General features: G+C 38.8%; 1 protein-coding gene across 3 annotated transcripts; it reads right to left on the reverse strand.

Annotated features, from left to right (window-relative positions):
• Window positions 1-879: 879 nt before the first annotated feature.
• ZDHHC6 (zDHHC palmitoyltransferase 6) lies at window positions 880-18,092 on the reverse strand. Of its 3 annotated transcripts, XM_074382881.1 has the most exons (12): window positions 17,857-18,092; window positions 16,353-16,833; window positions 13,610-13,701; window positions 11,963-12,122; window positions 10,606-10,767; window positions 9,575-9,694; window positions 8,847-8,900; window positions 4,855-5,022; window positions 3,808-3,849; window positions 2,946-3,091; window positions 2,822-2,868; window positions 880-1,485 (listed from the first exon to the last, which is right to left on the reverse strand). In XM_074382881.1, the coding sequence occupies exons 2-12, from the start codon at window positions 16,617-16,619 to the stop codon at window positions 1,382-1,384; spliced, it is 1,362 nt and encodes a 453-aa protein (XP_074238982.1). In that variant the 5' UTR covers window positions 16,620-16,833; window positions 17,857-18,092; the 3' UTR covers window positions 880-1,381. The 3 variants fall into 3 exon arrangements, with proteins under 3 accessions (XP_074238982.1, XP_003922246.1, XP_039320936.1); XM_003922197.4 differs by lacking the exon at window positions 9,575-9,694 and having other exon boundaries at window positions 17,857-18,085; XM_039465002.2 differs by lacking the exons at window positions 9,575-9,694; window positions 17,857-18,092 and having other exon boundaries at window positions 11,963-12,030; window positions 16,353-16,494.
• Between the last annotated feature and the right edge of the window lie 147 nt (window positions 18,093-18,239).

An 18,239-nucleotide genomic window follows, 5' to 3' on the forward strand; every position in this document is an offset into this window, starting at 1 on the left:
ACTTGTCCCTTCATCTGCTTCAAATGCCAACTCAAGACTGTCCTACCTTCTTGCTTCACAATAACATGACTTCATCTAACATATATTTTACGTGTGTGTTCCCTGAATTCCCAAGGCCTCTCCCCTTATTCTTAACTATTACAAGCCTGGCCCCCAAAGCTTCATACTCCCTTCTTTGAAAGTTTTCTGAAGTCTAAAGAAATACATTCTTTTTCCTTCTGGCATTTTACTCTTATGCTCAGACAAGCCCAACTGTAAGCATCCAAGCCCACCAGCTTGGATCCTACCACTCATACGAGCTTTGTTTTTTTTACTCAAGTATACATGAGTAGTTTGATATCACTATGTTTATTGTCACAGGATCCTTGGGGTGTCGCTTCACTAGCTGGAATGCTCTGTGGCTGGCAGCCGAAAGTCTAGAGGGGGCCTAGGTGGCAGGGTGCTGGTGTCAGCACCACTCAGAGCTCATGCATACCCAGCCAGGTCCCGACAGCGCCAGGCTTGGCCTCACCTTTGTTCCAGAATGGGTGCCAGGAGCAGGGAGAGGCCAGGCGGTGTGGAGGGGTTTGGGGGTTTCCCTGGGCCCCCTAGAGTGCAGGGATGCCCAGTCTACAGCCACGGCTGGGCAGCTGTAGCCACGCCCAGCTCCCGCCTATTCCCAGCTCCCCCGCAACTTCCCTCAGGCCACCACTGCCATCCACTGCCATCACTATGAGCTCAATATCCCATTAACAGGGTTAATATATTGAAGCAAGTGTGTCATCTCTTAAGAAATGCTTTAAGATGCTAATTTTCCACAGGGCAGCAGAGCAGTTTTTCCATAAGGAATGAAGACGAATCTTTTTAGTCAGCAAAATGAAAAATGCTTTAAGTAAAAACTGATTCTACAGAACATCCATTGATCTTTATTTGATTTGACAAAATTTGCATTATTAAAAGACAGGTAACAAAATTTGAGCTTATACTGAATCTGACAAGTTGAATTCTATAGTATCTAGAATATCATATAAGAAATATCAACTGAGGGAAAAGTAACACATGCAGATGCTCCTGGCAAGGGGGGAACTCTATCTGCAGGTGAGGTCCAGAGTGTATGGTGCATAAGAAAATCCTAGAGAAAATGCCATTCACTTATTCGGGTGAAATGTTTTCCTTCTGAGGGGCAAGAAGAGGTGGTAAAGAGGGGCAAGAATTCAAAGGCATATGCAGAATGGCTTCTCCATTTCAAAACGGTAATAAAAATATTTAAATCATGGCACTAGGGCACCTTTGAGGAAAAGAACATCTTAACCAGAGTAGGCTCATTGCATAATTCTTTAGTAATATATACAATTTTCAAGTAATTAAGCAGACGTAAAGGATAATTTCATTTTGACAGTAGCTATCTATTTTTCTTCTCGCCCTCTGGAGCTTGATCTGTTTCAGAATCACAGGGACACTTTTCCACACATTTTCTAGGGAACCATCCTCTTATTCTTGAAACACCTGAGGGAGAAAATGAAATTGAAGTGAAATAGTCTGATGGATGACAGTGACATTACTGAAAGCAGTAAGTCCTATTGATTCAAATTAATAACCTTTTAGACTTATATTTTCCCCTTCGCTATTATAAGCACATTTTGAAGGGGGTGCGGGGGGAATAAGGTTCCTAACAAGCTAGGAACAGATATTTCCCAAATTCTATGATCCAGAATAGGGACTAATGTGGTTAATGACAGTTCGTAACTAAAGTTGGGGTGAACTTAATATGGGTGTTTACTTATATGTGTATGATCAGCAAAGATGTTTTGGGCACACCATTATACTCCATCTTTTCCAGGGAACTACCTCCTTGTAGCCTTGTAGCCTTTGTGAATTTCCTTTTTAGACTTTTCTTAACATACAAATTTTTTTTTTTTTTTTTTTTTTTTTTTTTGAGATGGAATCTTGCTCTGTCACCTAGGTTGGAGAGCAGTGGCATGATCTCAGCTCACTGCAATCTCTGCCTCCCATCTTCAAATGATTCTCCTGTCTCAGCCTCTGGGGCACCTGGGATTACAGGTGCACACTACCATGCCCGGCTAATTTTTGTATTTTTAGTAGAGACAGGGTTTTACCATGTTGGCCAGGCTAGTCTTGAACTCCTGATCTCAAGTGATCCATCCACCTTGATCTCCCAAAGTCCTGGGATTACAGGCGTGAGTCACCAGGCCTGGCCTAACATATACATTTCTATATCAAGGCTGTCATATGGGGTTGATTTATGATTAACCCCCAATGTTTTTTAAAGAACATCCCAAGCTAATCTTTACTTTTAAAAGGAACAATTCTAAAACTTAAAACACAGAGTTTCAATCTATTGGTTTTTATAATAGCTTAAAAGAAATGCTCATTCAAAGCTGGGGGGCAAATAGTACAGGGGTTTGGTACACATGTGGAGTCCGACTGCTTGGGGTTCAGCCGTAGCTGTATCTGTTTTTAGTGCATGGCTACGGCAAGTTGCTTAGCCTCTCTGTTTCAGTTCCCTCAATTAAATGTAAATGATAGTGTGCACCTCTGAGGTCTTTTCGGGACTTTTACACCTTAAGCGAAGCACTTATACAAATACTTGTCCCATAGTTAAGTATGAGCTGAAATGTTAGCTATCATTAAAAAGGCTTGAAAAACACAAGAGCTCTAGAGATATACATAAGGAACTTCTTTTTGTTGCTTAGCGATGTGCCCTTCTATGCAGTTCCCCCAATGCATTAGGCATGTGATTATTTTATGTAAGTTATTCTTGTAAAATCTGGAATTATTGCTAATAGTCTTGTCCTTTAAACACGCTCTTCCATTTCCATACCTTTTATAAAAGAATCATCAAGAATTTTGTCTCCATACAGCCAGTATCTGAAATATTTAAAAGATTAAAATTAATTTTAGGCTAGATATTAATTTTGTCAAATACAGTACTTCCTATTACTTACCGTAAACCTCTTGTGGCTAAAACAAATTCCCCTTTTTGTAGCTGTATTCGAGGCTCTTCAGTGCAGGGGCTTGTGAAGAAGGTTTTGATTCCCTTATTCAAAGGGCAGCAGGCACCACTATAATCTTCTATTACTTTATAGCGAACCTGTCATCAGGGATCAGAAAAAACCTTTAAATATTCACCCATGATATCTGACTTTTAAGTCTGAACTTCAGTTTTTAAAGGGAGATCCGAAAAATCCAGTGACAAGCCTTCGAGTTCCCATTCTAGGGGAACCTCCCAGTTCCCCATCCACCCAGGTCCCTGGGAAGCAACTGATGTTTCTAGTTCTCAAGGCTTTTCTTACTCCTCATTTCAAGCCCATAACTAAGAATTAAATTTAGAGCAGGGCTGTCTAAACACATTCTGCCATGATGGAAATGTTCTGTATCTTTGGTATCCAGTGCAGCAGCACTTGACACACATAGCTACTGAGCACTTACAATGTGGTTAATGCAAACAAGAAATTGAATCTTTTTTAATTTTAACAAATTTAAATAAAACAGCCACATGTGGCTGGCGGCCATCGTATCCAAAAAAGATAGTTGTAAGGACAGGTTTCACATTAAGGAGCTATATTGAAGATAATTATTTTCCTATGTTGGCAATATAAATTGACTGAATTCCTTCCAACCTCTAGTCTCAACTATTTAAATTAAAAAAAAAAAAAGTTAACTGCATCAAATTTTAACAAATGTATTAAGGAATACTATTTAATAAAAGCGAACAATTGGTTTCTAGTCTAAGTCAATTAAAAGACTATATGGAAGTACACAGCCTAACAAATGAAAAAAAATTATCATTGCAAAAGAAGTACTTACACTCCGGACTCTCTTATCTGCTTTTTGTTTCAACTGTTCTATCTGTTTGAAAGAAATAAAAAGAAAAAATGAAGTCTCTTGTCTCAATGTTAAAAAATAGCCTTTCCTCATCAACTGTCAGAGTGGTATGGCAAACTCCCAATTTTCCAGCATTTCAAGTTGCTGATAATTTAAAGGCCACAGGTTGTTTCAGCAGGGAAATAAGGCCTTATGACTAAGAACCAGGGGCTGAGAGTGAGGTTTTCTTCCTGCTGTTCACTCTGATGTCCTCACCTGTGTATATTCCTAGAGTGCCTACTGTGGCCCAGGGATCAGAGAGTATATTCTCTGACCTCATGAAGTTTCTCAGGTGAAAACACTGAGATTCACTGATTCTGCAGAGACATAGCAGACAAACTACAAATGAATAATGAAGAAGATTTAATAATGAAGTTGAATGAATGAATAAAAGTCATCATTAAAACTTACTTCTTTTTGACATAGCTACTATTAAATAGAACTATATTAGATAGAGTAGGAGAAATAAAGATAATTCATGGTCTCTGTCCTAGAGTCTTGTTAATTACAGATATAAAGAAATAAAAATATGCAACTTCATAAGCTACCCTATAGTAATATATGATTAAATGCTGAATTCAGATGAGTCTACAGGGGTAGGTTAAACTTTATGGAACAGGTAGACTGGAACTAGTCCTAATCATTTTAGATAGAGTGGAGGTCACAGAAGATGGAAAAAATTGTGGGCAAAGCTGGGTGACAGGAATATACAAGGAATTCATGACAGTTGGAAGGTCATTTTCAGCCAGATTTCATAAAACTATGTTAAGGGATCAGGACTTAATCTCACAGGTATAGAGCGTTACGGAGAGATTTAAATAAAGGAAGAAACGTGATACAAGAAGTCCTTTAGGATTATTAGATTCATTTTGACAGAGTGAAAACACTCATATGACTTATTTTACTACGATTATGTCACTTGAGTTGAAGGGGAGTTAAGGGAAAGAAGGTGAGGTAAAAAGGAAGGGCTACTTGAAAAAATATACTCACTGTTAAGCTGTATTGGTGACAGCCTTCTCTTACTGGCCACTCAAGTCCATCTCCTTCAGGGACCCCTGACCACGTAAATACCTGTTTGAAGTTCCTCCATCTACTTCCCATATCATAAGGAAAAACAAAGACTTCATCTAGTTGATAATAATGAATTCGATCTTTAGCCTGTGGGTAACAAAGACGTAAGATGGCAGGTGCCTCTGTCTAAGTGGCCTTCAGTACTATATTATTGAGAACACTTATTTCTCAAGTTTCTAGCATTCAGAAAAATACTTCCTCCCCACTGTAATATTAGTGCACACAGAAGCAACAGGCAACTTCATCACAGTACAGGAAGAAGCTGATATAGAACACCAACTTTGTACGTGATTACCTGGAAAATATCTGTCAGGGTTTCTTTAGGAATAAGCACTCATAAAGATTTACTAAAAGAGTTAGCTAACTTTATCTCATATATAAAATGTCCTCAATGCTCCTGGGTGTTCAGGTATATAGAAGGGATGCTGATAAACAGATTCAGGAGAAAGGTAAAGGTTTATTCAGGATGGAACTGTTTTATTCAAGACAGAACTGTTCTGCAGGGTGCATGAGAACATAACAGTTGTATCAGAATTTAACAGTTGAATCTTGGGTGCAGTGATGCCCGTGGGAATGGCCAGGAAAGGTGTAATAGGAGAGTTGTTTTATGAAAAACATTTTTTAAAGGTAGCAGATATATACAGGAGATCTTCTTTCTTTTTTTATACTATCACACATGTATACATACTCATTTATATATGCATTTATAAGTACATGTTATGCATGTACATAATCATTCAGCTTGCTAAATTATATTCCAGGCGTTTAAATTGTTAGCTTTAATTTAAGGAAATAAACTGGCTTTGGATATCTTAAGTTCCACTGACACCTAGTGGTAAAGATACATTATTTATTTTAACAATAAGTGTACAAACCCCTTGAAATTTGTTGGATAAATTTATAGTGTCTGATGAATATAAATTTCCTATAAATTTAATATGATCATTTATTTGAATTTTTTACTCAGCAATAAAGTACTTCTTCTGAAATAATTTCTAGTCTATGGCCATATCATTGAGCATACCCAATTCCATCTGAAGTAATTTCTAAATGTAGCATGGCAGTTTATAAGGAGCCTTGGTTCTTAGCAAAAATTAAAAAAAAAAAAAAAGTGAATCTAATGTCAATAGATTTGTTATGCTTATTAGAAATGATACTTCGAAATATTTTATTATTGGGGACAATGTTTATGGAAAAGCTTATTGCGAGTGTTTGTAAAGTGATATTAAAGTTAACTATTTACTAAAATATTAAGCTATAATGCATATGAACCTATTAAATTATATCAATCCATCCTCACCCAGAAAGTAAAGAATAATTTCTTTTTCCTTTTTATAAACAAAGCTTCGGAGTCTTCAAACTGGACTGAACTTCAAAGAACAGATATCTAGGCTAAAAATTTACCAAGAAAAACTGGTAAACATAAGAGTCATTTACAAAATGACTAAGACATGTGTTTGCCTAACAGAAGCACTCAATGATGTTAGGATTCTATCAATACTGTGTGTTAAAAGGTGACAAAGGGATGTGGCAGATGCTCTGGGAAAAGGGAACAAAGGAAACAAAAGGTATTTAGCCAAGTCTAGGGAGGGTCCAGGAAGGCTCCTTGGGAGAAACAATACCTTAACTAAGTCTTGAGAAGCAAGAAATCCAGGGAAAAAAGAGGGAAGAGTGTTACAGGCAGAGGGAACAACACATGAAAGGATACAGAAGTGTAAGATGTACAAACTATGAGTAATTTAGTATCAAGTGTGAGACAGGGTAGAGAAGGGTAGGAAATGAGGCTGGAGAAGTAGGTGAGAAGTCAGCCGAGTGCAATGGCTCATGCTTGGAATCCCAGCACTTTGGGAGGCTGAGGTGGGTGGATTACTCGAGGTCAGGAGTCTAAGACCAGCCTGGCGACATGGTGAAATCTTTTCTCTACTAAAAATGCAAAACTTAGCTGGGTGTAGTGGCATACACCTTGTCATTCCCGCTACTTGGGAGGCTGAGGCAGGAGAATCACTTGAACCCAGGAGGCGGAGGTTGCAGTGAGCCAAGATTGTGCCACTGCATTACAGCCTGGGCAACAAAGCTAGACTCTGTCTCCAAAAAACAAAAAAAGAAGTCATAAAAAGTCTATGCAGAAGCTAAGACATCAGACTTAAACCTATATATCAGTGGTTCTCAAAGCATGCCGTGTAGACTACTTTGAGTTTTCAACACTTCTTGCAGGTCAGCAAGGCCAAGCTATTTTCCTAATAATACTGAAATGTTATTTGTCTTTTTGTTGTGTTGACGTTTGCAATGGTGAATAAAACTGCTGGCATCTTAGCAGAAACCAAGGCAGTTGCACCAAACTGTGTTAGTAGTTATGAGCAATGTCATGTAAGAATGTCCTTGATGAAGCAGTAAAAATTATTTTTAAATATTAAATCTCAACTTTCCAGGAGATGTCCTTTATTTTTAATATTCTGCGTGACAAAATGAGAAGTACACATAAAGCATGCCCAAATAGAATGATCATCTCAAGTAAAATAGTGGTTAAGCTGTAAGCTAACAAAAGCTGTACAGCCAGCTTTTTCCATGTAACACTATTTTTACTTGAAAGAATGAGTAATGTAGCAAACTAAGGTTATTCAGACTTTGGTACTTAGTGAACATTTCACCAAAAATGAATAGTCTGGCAGTCACTTCAAGGGAAATAGCTGACAGTATGGGTTGCCAGCAAAAAATTAAGGCTTTCAAATGAATATTAGAATTAAAAAACCTTGTATCTCCCACTGTGAGCCTGACAGCTTTCTAATACTTAAGAATCTTTTCTCATAAAACTGATATATTCATATAAGTGAATGCAATTTTGGGATACTGTATAATAAAAGGTGTTAACACTTGGAAAATCTACATAACCCAGTAAACTAGTATTTCCCAAGTGACCAATGGCTGATGTTACATAAAACCACATATTGGTAAAAGACTCATCCAAAGAGTAAGATAGACGGATGATTTTAAAATAAAAAGGTATAAAAACCTTTGATAAGAAATAGCACTTGTCAAGTTTTTAATATAACATGGTAGAACATCCACTATTATCATGTAAAGGCCTATTAAAATACTCTGTTCATTTCTATCTACTTATCTGTGAGGCTGGATCTTCATATACATCAATCAAAGCAACGTATCTCAACAGACTGAATGCAGAAGTGAGAATCCAACTGTCTTCTGTTAAGTCGGACATTAAAGAGATTTGTAAAGATATAAAACAATGCTATTCTTCTCCTTATTTTGTAATTTAGAAAATGTGAACATTCCCCTGTGGCAACAATCCACTCGTTCTGCCAGGCAACTCTTTGTATACAAGCTTGCTCCCCTTCACTGGCATTATCTGCTTGGACCCTGCAGGAATCTGAGTTTCAACCCCTGCCACAGCCATGGTGAGGCTCTGAGAAGTTTTAAACAGGGAGCAGGGGAGTCAGATTTGTGTTTCACGCTAGAATCACAATGGACTGAATGAGGTTGTGAGGTCTGCAACAAGCTAAATGTTAGGAGCTTCACCGAATGTCTACAACACTGAGAAAAATTTGGTGTCTGCTTGGTAGGTTGGAAGCTCCTTTCCAAACGGGCTGCTTTCTCCTCTAGTCTAAGAGACAACGGACAAATGGTTTGATGTGTGGCTTAGGCCTCTGCAACCACTCAGGGTATATGAGAGGCACATTTCTGCAGGAGTTACAGAATGAATAAAAATGTTTCCTACATTCACCTTTTCTTGTGGCATGTAAATGACTTACGGAAGCCATTTGACAGCCATGTTTTCACTTTCAGGCACTTTTTGTTAATCTGGTCTATTAATAGACTTTATCAATATTGAGGACTTTACTAGTCCTTTATTAATATACATTATTAATACTAAAGAAACAATTATTAAAATTTACCTTCTCTTCAATCCATGATTCAATAGAAGTTTTGTTTCTGAGAATTATTTTCATCTGGAAATTAAATGATAGTAAAATTTAATAATGTGATCCAGGTTCCTTTAAGATTATCATATTCATAATCCTCTGAGATAGCTATTATTACTCCATTCCATAGACAAAGATAACAAGGATAACAGAGGTTAAATAACATAATTACCATGTCATCCATCTGACTCCAAAGTCTGTTCTTAACTACTCCACCCTGGTACCTCTCGTAACAACGATTACACTCATCCATAATCAAATCTGAATCTAGTATTTTAATCAAACTTCATGTCTTGAATACTATTTTCAGAGCAAGGTTTTGACAGCATTAATAAAACATTAATATAATCCATTTAATCAGTGCTTACTTGTAATTTGCTATTAAAATCTTTTATCACTATTTTTAACTAACTTAAATTTATGATTAATCTATGAGAAGTAACAGTGACTCATTTCAGTCAACCTTAATATTTCACTTGCCTTAAAAATAATGAATGTATTTGATCTTTATTCCATTATTTGATTTTCCTAGATATAATTCCACATATACAGGCTTTTATATTACAGGATCTTAGTTTATTTCTAATATGATTCTAAATTAGAGGCATTGGGAAAAATTTTTCAAATAATTTGGTTCCAGGCTAGTAGACAATAATAACATATAAACAAAACCAGCTTACCTTAAAACAAAACCAAATTACCTTAAAGTCTGGTTGTGCCTTCACAGAGACAGTGTAGCATGTTAGAAACAGCTTTGGTGGAGGCTGTAATGAGCTAAGATCGTGCCACTCCACTCCAGCCTGAGCCGACAGAGCCAGGCTCTGTCTCAAAACAAAAGAAAAAGAAACAGCCTTGGCCCAGGAGTCCTCATCATATTCCAAGGGCCTAGCACAATACCTGGCCCACAGTTGGCCTTCAATGAATGAATGAATTAATTACGTGAATGCAATAAGTTATAAGAATGGTTTCTGGTTCTTTCAGGGCCAGGTCTCCTCCTCTCTGTTCTCATAGCACTGTGCACATAAATCTATGATGTATATATATATGGCCTTGTATTAGGGTTAACTGTTTACTATTAACTGTCAGTTTCTAAGGGCAGCTACCTCTTCATTATCATTTTTGCAGCCTCAGAAATTAGCAGAGTGATTAATCAGAGTAGGCATTAAACAGCATCTTTATCATAGGGCTGTTATGGAGATTAAATGAGCTAATATCTGTAAGGTGCCTAAAACAGTGCCTTACACATAAGAAGTGCTCCATAAATGTTAGCTATATTATGATTACTACTATTATTAAATACATACCATTACAAAGTAACATTGATATTTACCAAGTACGTGAAATGGGTGACAGTGGGTAAGTCACTTAAAGTTTTTGAGAATCAATTAATTAATCATCTGTAGGGAGGGGAAAACAGTAAGACTTCTCTACTGGGAAGGATGTGAAGAGCAAGACAGACTGTACAGGTGAGAAGAACTCTCTCAATTCTGAAGTGCTCCAGAACTTACCCAACTCCAAGTTAACATTTTAAAAACTAAATCAATACCTAGAAATTCTGGCAAAATTACTTTGAAATTATCTGACTAATACAGAGGAGATTAGTTACTTAATGGAAATAAGCAAAAGTAATTTCCACGTCATACCGCACACCTGAACACAACCTTTATCTCTTTCTTGTTCAATCGGTCCCAGTAACTTGACACTTTTAATTAGAGGGAACAGAGATGCTTACCTGGATAACAAATAACATCCCGACAGCTATGGTTGTTCCTAAAGCTAATCCCAAGGCAAACAAGGTGGCAGCAAATGCAGCTAATCCAAATGGAACAATTGGAAGAGGATCTCTCCGGGCTGCACTCATGTCAATCTTCACTGTGTTCCATCCGAAGGAGAGCTAGCACAGCAACAATAGCACACACACAAAATATTTGGTTGTGGTACCTGGTCAGACTCTACTGTGACATTGACAACAACTTGATCAAACAGATGACAACATGACCCTGTGGCCAAAGCAAACACAGCTATTTTTAATTAATATTGTAACTTGAGCTCAGACCGATGTGCACGATATCATTCTTAGTTTTCTCAAATGTGGCTTTTTGTTGTTGTTTCCTCACAAAGTGTCAAGAATACCCTGCAAATATTAACACACATCAACAACACTAGACACTAACCTAAACCAGAACTGTGTCTTCTCTCTTCTCCTTGCTATTGTACACCGCAATATTCTTCCACAGCGACAGGTGCTACCTAGAATTCAGTTGTTTCTTCCTTCATGTTTTACAGACAGTGGTGAAGAACTGACAAAATGCAGGCCAAATATGGCCACAGATGTGTGCTGCCTGGCCTGCATCATGTTTCAGACATTCAGAGTTAGGTGCCGACGTTTAACAATTAAGAGATTTCACAGAAAAATCCAGATTTTCAGATTTTTGTGGGCTGGAATTCCCAAACACCAAAAGCTGGCAGATCAAATATGGGCCGTCGCCTCCTCAAAGGACAGACTCTCCAGTTTGGCAGTCCCATCAGGCGTCTGTCCCTCGTTTACTTTCAAGGCCTCTTTAGGGAGTTTTCTTTGTGTCCCCTGAATTTGATCTCATGACTACTTGTCCACAAATCAACCTGATCTGTTGCTGGTTTCATCTGTTTATATTTATGGTGTGCTCTGCTCCAAGAGCCACCTTCCAGGCACTAGAATCAGAAATGAACAAAGAACTACAACTTGCCACATGAACGGGATAAAAGTAGGAAGCACTAGTGTGTCTTTTTTTCTTGCTCTTTTTTTTTCTCACTATTCTTTCCGTAACTATTAAGTATGAAGTCTAACAAATTATATATACAGTACTAAAATAACAATCAGCTTCAACTAGAGCATGTTAAGTTTCCAGAACAGATAATCTTTCCTCATCCTGAAATGTAAGTTTTGATGCTTTCTAAAAAGGAACCAATAGAGCAGTAAAACAAAGTTCTGTTTCCTCAACTAAATCACAGAAAGCATATTTCCAAAAGGAACCTCTTAAATAATCTAGATAACTACCATTTAAACTGGCATGGATGATTTTACAACAGACATTTTTATTTTCACTTACCCGATTATAAAGCTGTGTATACATAGTCATCACAAAAATGAAAGCAGCATGGATACAACCCAGTGGTGCTAAAAGGAGAAACAGTGTGAACGAAGCATGATTTTGGTAACCACAACAGTTGTTGATCCAAGGACAGTGATGGTCCATCTTCATCACACATCTAACAAGAAAAATTTACATAAAATGTGAGGCAGAAAATCCTGTCTACCTTAAATAACTCTGGTCTTCAAAAGGTCAAGCAAATAGGAATCCAGCATGTCCATGAGCTATGGAAGAACTATACCTCATAGAACAGAAAGAAAAATCCGTACGAACTTTTTTAAAATTACTTTTATTTTTTTGAGACACAGTCTCAGTTACCCAGGCTGGAGTGCAATGGCATGATCTTGGCTCACTGCAACCTCTGCCTCCTGGGATCAAGAAATCCTCTTCCATCATCCTCCAGAGTAGATGGGATTACAGGCACCCGCCGTCATGCCCAGCTACTTTTTGTATTTTTGTAGAGATGGGGTTTCACCATGTTGGCCAGGGTGGTCTTGAACTTCTAGCCTCGGGTGATCCCCCCGATCTGCCCTCCCAAAGTGCTGGGATTACAGGCGTGAGCCACCGCGCCTGGCCTTTATGAGCTTTTAACAATTATGAACAGTGACTCCTTTTCAATTCTAAACAGCACAGGAAAGAGCAGGCTTTGTAAAGCTTCTTAGGAAAAGATGTCAGCTACAAGTATTTGTTTAAAGAAGTCAAGAGATCCACTCAAAGAGGGTCTCTTTATAATGCTCACTACAAAGAAATGAGCATGGTTCCTGGTTTTCACCTAGTTTGTAAGTGCAGTGACCCAAGTGAACTACAACAGACTCAATGAATCCCTTATAAACCTCCATGGGGGTTAATGGGCTCAAACAGACATACGTAACTTCCTTCCTGTTCTCACAGTATCCTTTAGTTACGGATCTCTGTGACAAGCTAACTCTAGAATATAAGACATGATATAACAAGCAATGTCTTGCCATGCATCTGTTCCTTACCGTTGCTAGAAGAAAATGTTCTGGCCTCAAACAACACTTCAGTTGCTCTCAATGGTTCTGTAAATTTCTTATTAATCAGCGATTATAGTTGTTCATTAAAAAAGGTCCTAGGTTATTTCACATTTTTAATAGTTATTTGGTTTTCTTCTGATTAAGTTTCTGATATTAAAACATTTGTGATAATAGGCACCTGGATTATTAGATTTGTATAAAGTGTAAATATTTGTTAATAAGTGATAGGAAAAGCAGATCTCCCTTATAGTTTAGTCTCAGAACAATTGTAAAGTTAGTCCAGATGGCAGCTGACAAACACAATTAATCTTGATATATGGAAACAAACTTAAGGTATAACTTTTACCTTGTTCTTGTAGGGCAAGATGCAAAGCAAATTTGTATTTTTCTAGAATACCTTTCCACTTGTAACAAAGAAGAATTACATCTACTTTTTATCTGGATAATTTAAGTATAAAATGGAGATTATAGAAACAACAATTTTGACAATATTTTTTATAATATGGCAAACTTGCAGTAAACAGAAGTAGCACTAATATAGTAGAAAGAACAATGAAAACATCAATAATTAGTCGATCAGTCCCCAGTGAACAGCAAGAAAGAGAGGTACCTGTTACACTTTCTGCAGTGATGTGAACGTGGTGCCTTGTATGCTTGGCAGACTTTACAATACTGGAGATACATGGTATCCTGAGAAATTTCCTTGGGAGCAAAACAGAAACAAAAATGCATCAGATGCCTGAACTCAAGTATGATTCCTACAGTATGATTTTCTTTTATGGGGGATAGGGAAGGAGGGAATCTTAACTTGCATTTCCAGTCCTCTTATTTGAGCTAAAATATTTTTAAACAACAATTTTCTGATTTTTTTTAAAGCCTTTGCACTTTTTATTTATTTTTGTTTCATTATTATGCCCAGTTCTGTGCCATTAGACTTTAAGCCCACTAGGCAGTTTCAATAGTGTTTTAAAGCTTTTGCCATACATATGAGGTGAGAACAGATGCACACCCCCTTTGCAGAGCTGCACAACATATAACATTTTCTCGTTACAATTCAGTATCATTGCAGCAAGATAAGCACACCCCATAGTCTTATTTAACAGACATGAAGAAGTCAAGCTCTATTGTTCAATGTCACAGGCAGCCAGCCCTGCATGATCAACCTTTATTCTTTTCTGGCTTCATTATGAGGATGATGCCTTTCAGCTGTGGTGACTAAACCTGTTAAACTACAGCGTGATATGGCAGAAGACCAAGCAGTTTCTAAATTTGAAATTATATCTACACACATCAATGCACCAATCGGATTCCAGTTTGCAATGTGGTGAAAACTCTTCAGGGCTGAAACATTTCCTGTGTTGCCAAAGCTGGCAAGAACATCTTCAACATTCAAGGATCCACTATTGTGCCTTAAGGAGTTACTGTATTCAGGATAGAAGATGCTTGTATATTGGACCCATGCACCAACCTCCTCGTCAGTTTCCCTTTTTTTGGCTTCTGTTACTGAAAACAGATTAAATGATTCAAATCTTCTTACAGATACATGTCACAGACAATCGTCCAGGTGTTTTTGCTTCAGAATCTGCCGCAGGAGCTTCCACCGGTCGGCTCCCAGGGGCGCCGAGACTACGGCCCCCCGAGCGGTGCAGCCAATTGCCGGATCCTCGTCCTGCTCGCGCAGTCTCGCCGGCCCCAGTGTCTGCAACTCGCGACTCCATCTCACTGGAGCCTTCCATACCCGGAGATGCCTCCACCGCAGCTCGTCCCCTGCCAGGACCTGCCAACTTCTTCCCTGTCAGGACCTGTGACGCTCGCCCCACCCCACCTCCACTTCTATTTTTTTTTTCAAGTAAATGAGTATAATATAAAAGTATAACAAATCATCATTTGTTGTGAGAATGAAAATCACCTTAGTTGTAGAAAACAGTATTCAAACATTAATTATTATGATAAGTGATAAGGGTGATACCTGTGGAAATGGAAAGGAACATCATCCCTTTCCCAATTACCCAGAAGTCATTTAAAATTTTTCTTCCCTATGCTCCACCCAAATTCAATGTCACTAGTTGGTTCTGTTCACCCCCAATCTTAGTGGATTGAGAGGAGTTCAGAAAAAGGTAGCTGACAACTTGGCATGTATTTCAGGGTGAGGAGTTAAGCATGAATTGATACTCTTTCTGAAATCTGCTCCCTCCTTGACATTACCCCATTACCTCCTCTTTCTTCAGCCACTTTAATCGCTTCCTAACCAGTTTCTTTTACTGTGGTTTTTCTTCAGCACAAACTGTATATTGTCAAAATAATGTTCCTATAACACAACTCTATGTCAGATTCTGGCTGAAAACCTCTAAAACTCCCTATGGCCTACAATTTTTCATGTATTTGAGAACTTTCCTGATCTGCCTTTATTTTGGCTGTCTCTGTACTATACATATAATCTTTTTTCCAGTCACACAGGTCTGTCCATTGTTTCTGAATATATGCTTCCACCATTCTCTCAACCTGAAATGCCCTCTTCCCCATCTCCTTTGGAAATTCCCATTCCTCCCTCAGGTTCCCGGCTGCAAATGCTCAATTCTTCTATCTTTAACAGCACCCATCATATTCACAATTTGCACAAGTGTGTTGGCTTCTTGGTTAGGTTATAAGCTTTTTCAGAATGCAAATTGTGTCTTTCCCTTCCTGTACTCATTTTGAATAATACGCAGCACACCATATACACCAGTGTTTCCCAAACTTTAATATACCTAAGAATCATCTGGGGACTTTATTAAATTAAAGATTCCGATTTGGTAGATCTGATGGAGCCCAAGATCCTGCCTTTCTGACAAGCCATCAAGTGATGTCCCTTAGTAGGAAATATCATAAGATTATGCTTATGGGCATCACAAGCATAAACTTTCTAGTAGTTTTTAAGCTATAAATGGATTTGGACTATACTTTCCAATGTTATATTTTCAGTGCAGTGATTTAAAAGCCTTATGATTTAAACCAGCAGTTTCTAAAGTGCTATTCTCAGTTCTAAGGGATGTTAATGTATTACATGAAAACAGATCCTATATCCAAACCTCATTGTGTATGATATGTGATGTTTCCTCAACTTTTGACCATGAAATCCACCCCACTTCCAACTTTTTTTTAATGCAGAGCAAATATTCAATAAAATTGAATATTTGGAAAATGCTATTTTGGATGAATATCTTCAAATAGACATGAACTAAAATCTCTGATCAGTGATTAGAGTAATACACTTAATCTCCACCAGGACAAACAGCAGGCTGTGTTTAGTATTACTGGTTAGTAGATAAGGCAAAAACGAAATATATGATTATCATTAAAGTTCATTGTCTTACCGGTTTCCACCCCAGAGGGACAAAGCCCGGACCGACAAACATGGCATTGAAGTAATTATAAAGAATCATGACAGTCCAATTTATCAACATGATGAAATTCACACTTCCTCCAGTTGTATGTAAGGGCCAATACCACAACACAGAGTCAATCATGGCCATTGTAGAACATATTGCTATAACACCAAGGGCTATGATGGGACCCCAGTGACACAGTCTCTTTAATTCTTGGAGATTTTCAAACTTGATAACTGAACAGAATGTACCCATTTTGGCAAGGAAGAATGCCTTCCTACTTTTAAAAAATTATAGATTTCCTTTTTCTGTGCACACATTTCCATATGCCACAAGTCCATGTGTGTTCTTTAACTGTCATGCCTTCAAGCTGTGAACTGTTAACGCAGATTATGCCATTTTCACTGTCAGGCACCCAAAGCTCTTTATCTTAACTAGGAGAATCCGGTGTCTTGGTCTGAAACCCAATCTAAAGAAAGCAAAATGGGAAAGTTCGGTTAAAAAAATCTTTATTACATACCATACTTGTTAACGACAATAAACACCGACACAACAGCATCTCACCAGTAGGATGTATATCTTCTCAAATGTCAAAAAGAATTACTTCTGATTTACCCAAAATACGATACAAGTTTGAATGGCATGTAACCTGGATACATGATTCCAAAATAGTTGTTTTTATTCCTTCTCAGCTTATCAGGGTACTGTTACCACCCAACGCCTAGTGAATAGTTTAGAAGACAAAGAATTTTAGAACTGAGAATCAGGACCTTAGAGTTGATCTAATTCAGTTTCCTTCTTCATAGAACAGAAATTGGCTTACAAAGGCTAGGTGATTAGACCAAGGTCACAAGTAAGTAACAGTTGAACCAGAATAGAAGCCAAGTCAACGAACTCCCTTTATGAAGTTCTAAGCTGGCTCTCGAATTAAGCCAAGTGTTGTTGTCAGACATGGTCTGCGCCATTTGCCTGCAGTTCCCCCACCCCGCCCTACAAACACCAAGAGAAGAATTTGGGCCAAAAGTAATGAAGCAAGAGTGAAAGCAAAGAGAACAGCCAAGGAAAGGAAGGAAAGAAAGAGAGTGAAGGTGCATGTGTGGTGTGTGTGAAATTGTGACCAGAAGAGTATATGGGAAGAACCTGAATTAGAAGATTAGAGGGAAGAAAGAAGAGGCGGTGCCTCCGGGAGCGAGGGAAATGGTAGGCAGCACGGCGAGCTCGGGGGAGATCTGGGGAAGGAGTGGACTGGAGTGAGTCCGGGAAAGAGGATCTGAGCTACATGGATAATACAGACTATCACGCGGCAGACGCTGTCGACTTGTGCCTCAGTTTCCCGCCCAAGTCACGGAGCAGGGCTTAGAAATAAATCCTCACCCAAGGAAGAAATATTCTAGTAAGCCACCTTGGTCTCAACATTCAGGAGAGCCTGGTCCCACTCTGGTGGGGCGAAGACCACCGAAATCGTGCCTATATTCCCTGCCTTGACTCCCACCTGAGTGTGGTCCCTGGTGTCCGCTCCTCAGCCATCGCACATCCGGGGCGGCGTGGGCTCACCCGGAACAGATTTTTTCCTCCTTGGATGACTCGATCATGTGCACTTCAGTCCAGGACAAGCAGACAGCACATCCCGGCCTTGAGAGGCTGGAGTGCGGGACCTGCTACGACCCGCGTGTCCCTCCGCCAGCGCCCTCGCCGCGACTCTCCCGCTCGGGCCCCCTGCGCAGTCTCCGTTTCAGCCACTTCCGGAGGTTAGGCTCCTCAAACTTCCCTCCAGAAGCAAGCTCCTACAACCTGTAGCGTGCGGATCCGCAGCCGATTCCCAGAACACGAAGGGAGAAAAAAAACGCTTCCAGTGACCCTCTCAGAACGCGAATA

This window comes from Saimiri boliviensis, chromosome 12 (genome assembly GCF_048565385.1).
Source record: "Saimiri boliviensis isolate mSaiBol1 chromosome 12, mSaiBol1.pri, whole genome shotgun sequence".
Lineage (NCBI taxonomy): Eukaryota > Metazoa > Chordata > Mammalia > Primates > Cebidae > Saimiri > Saimiri boliviensis.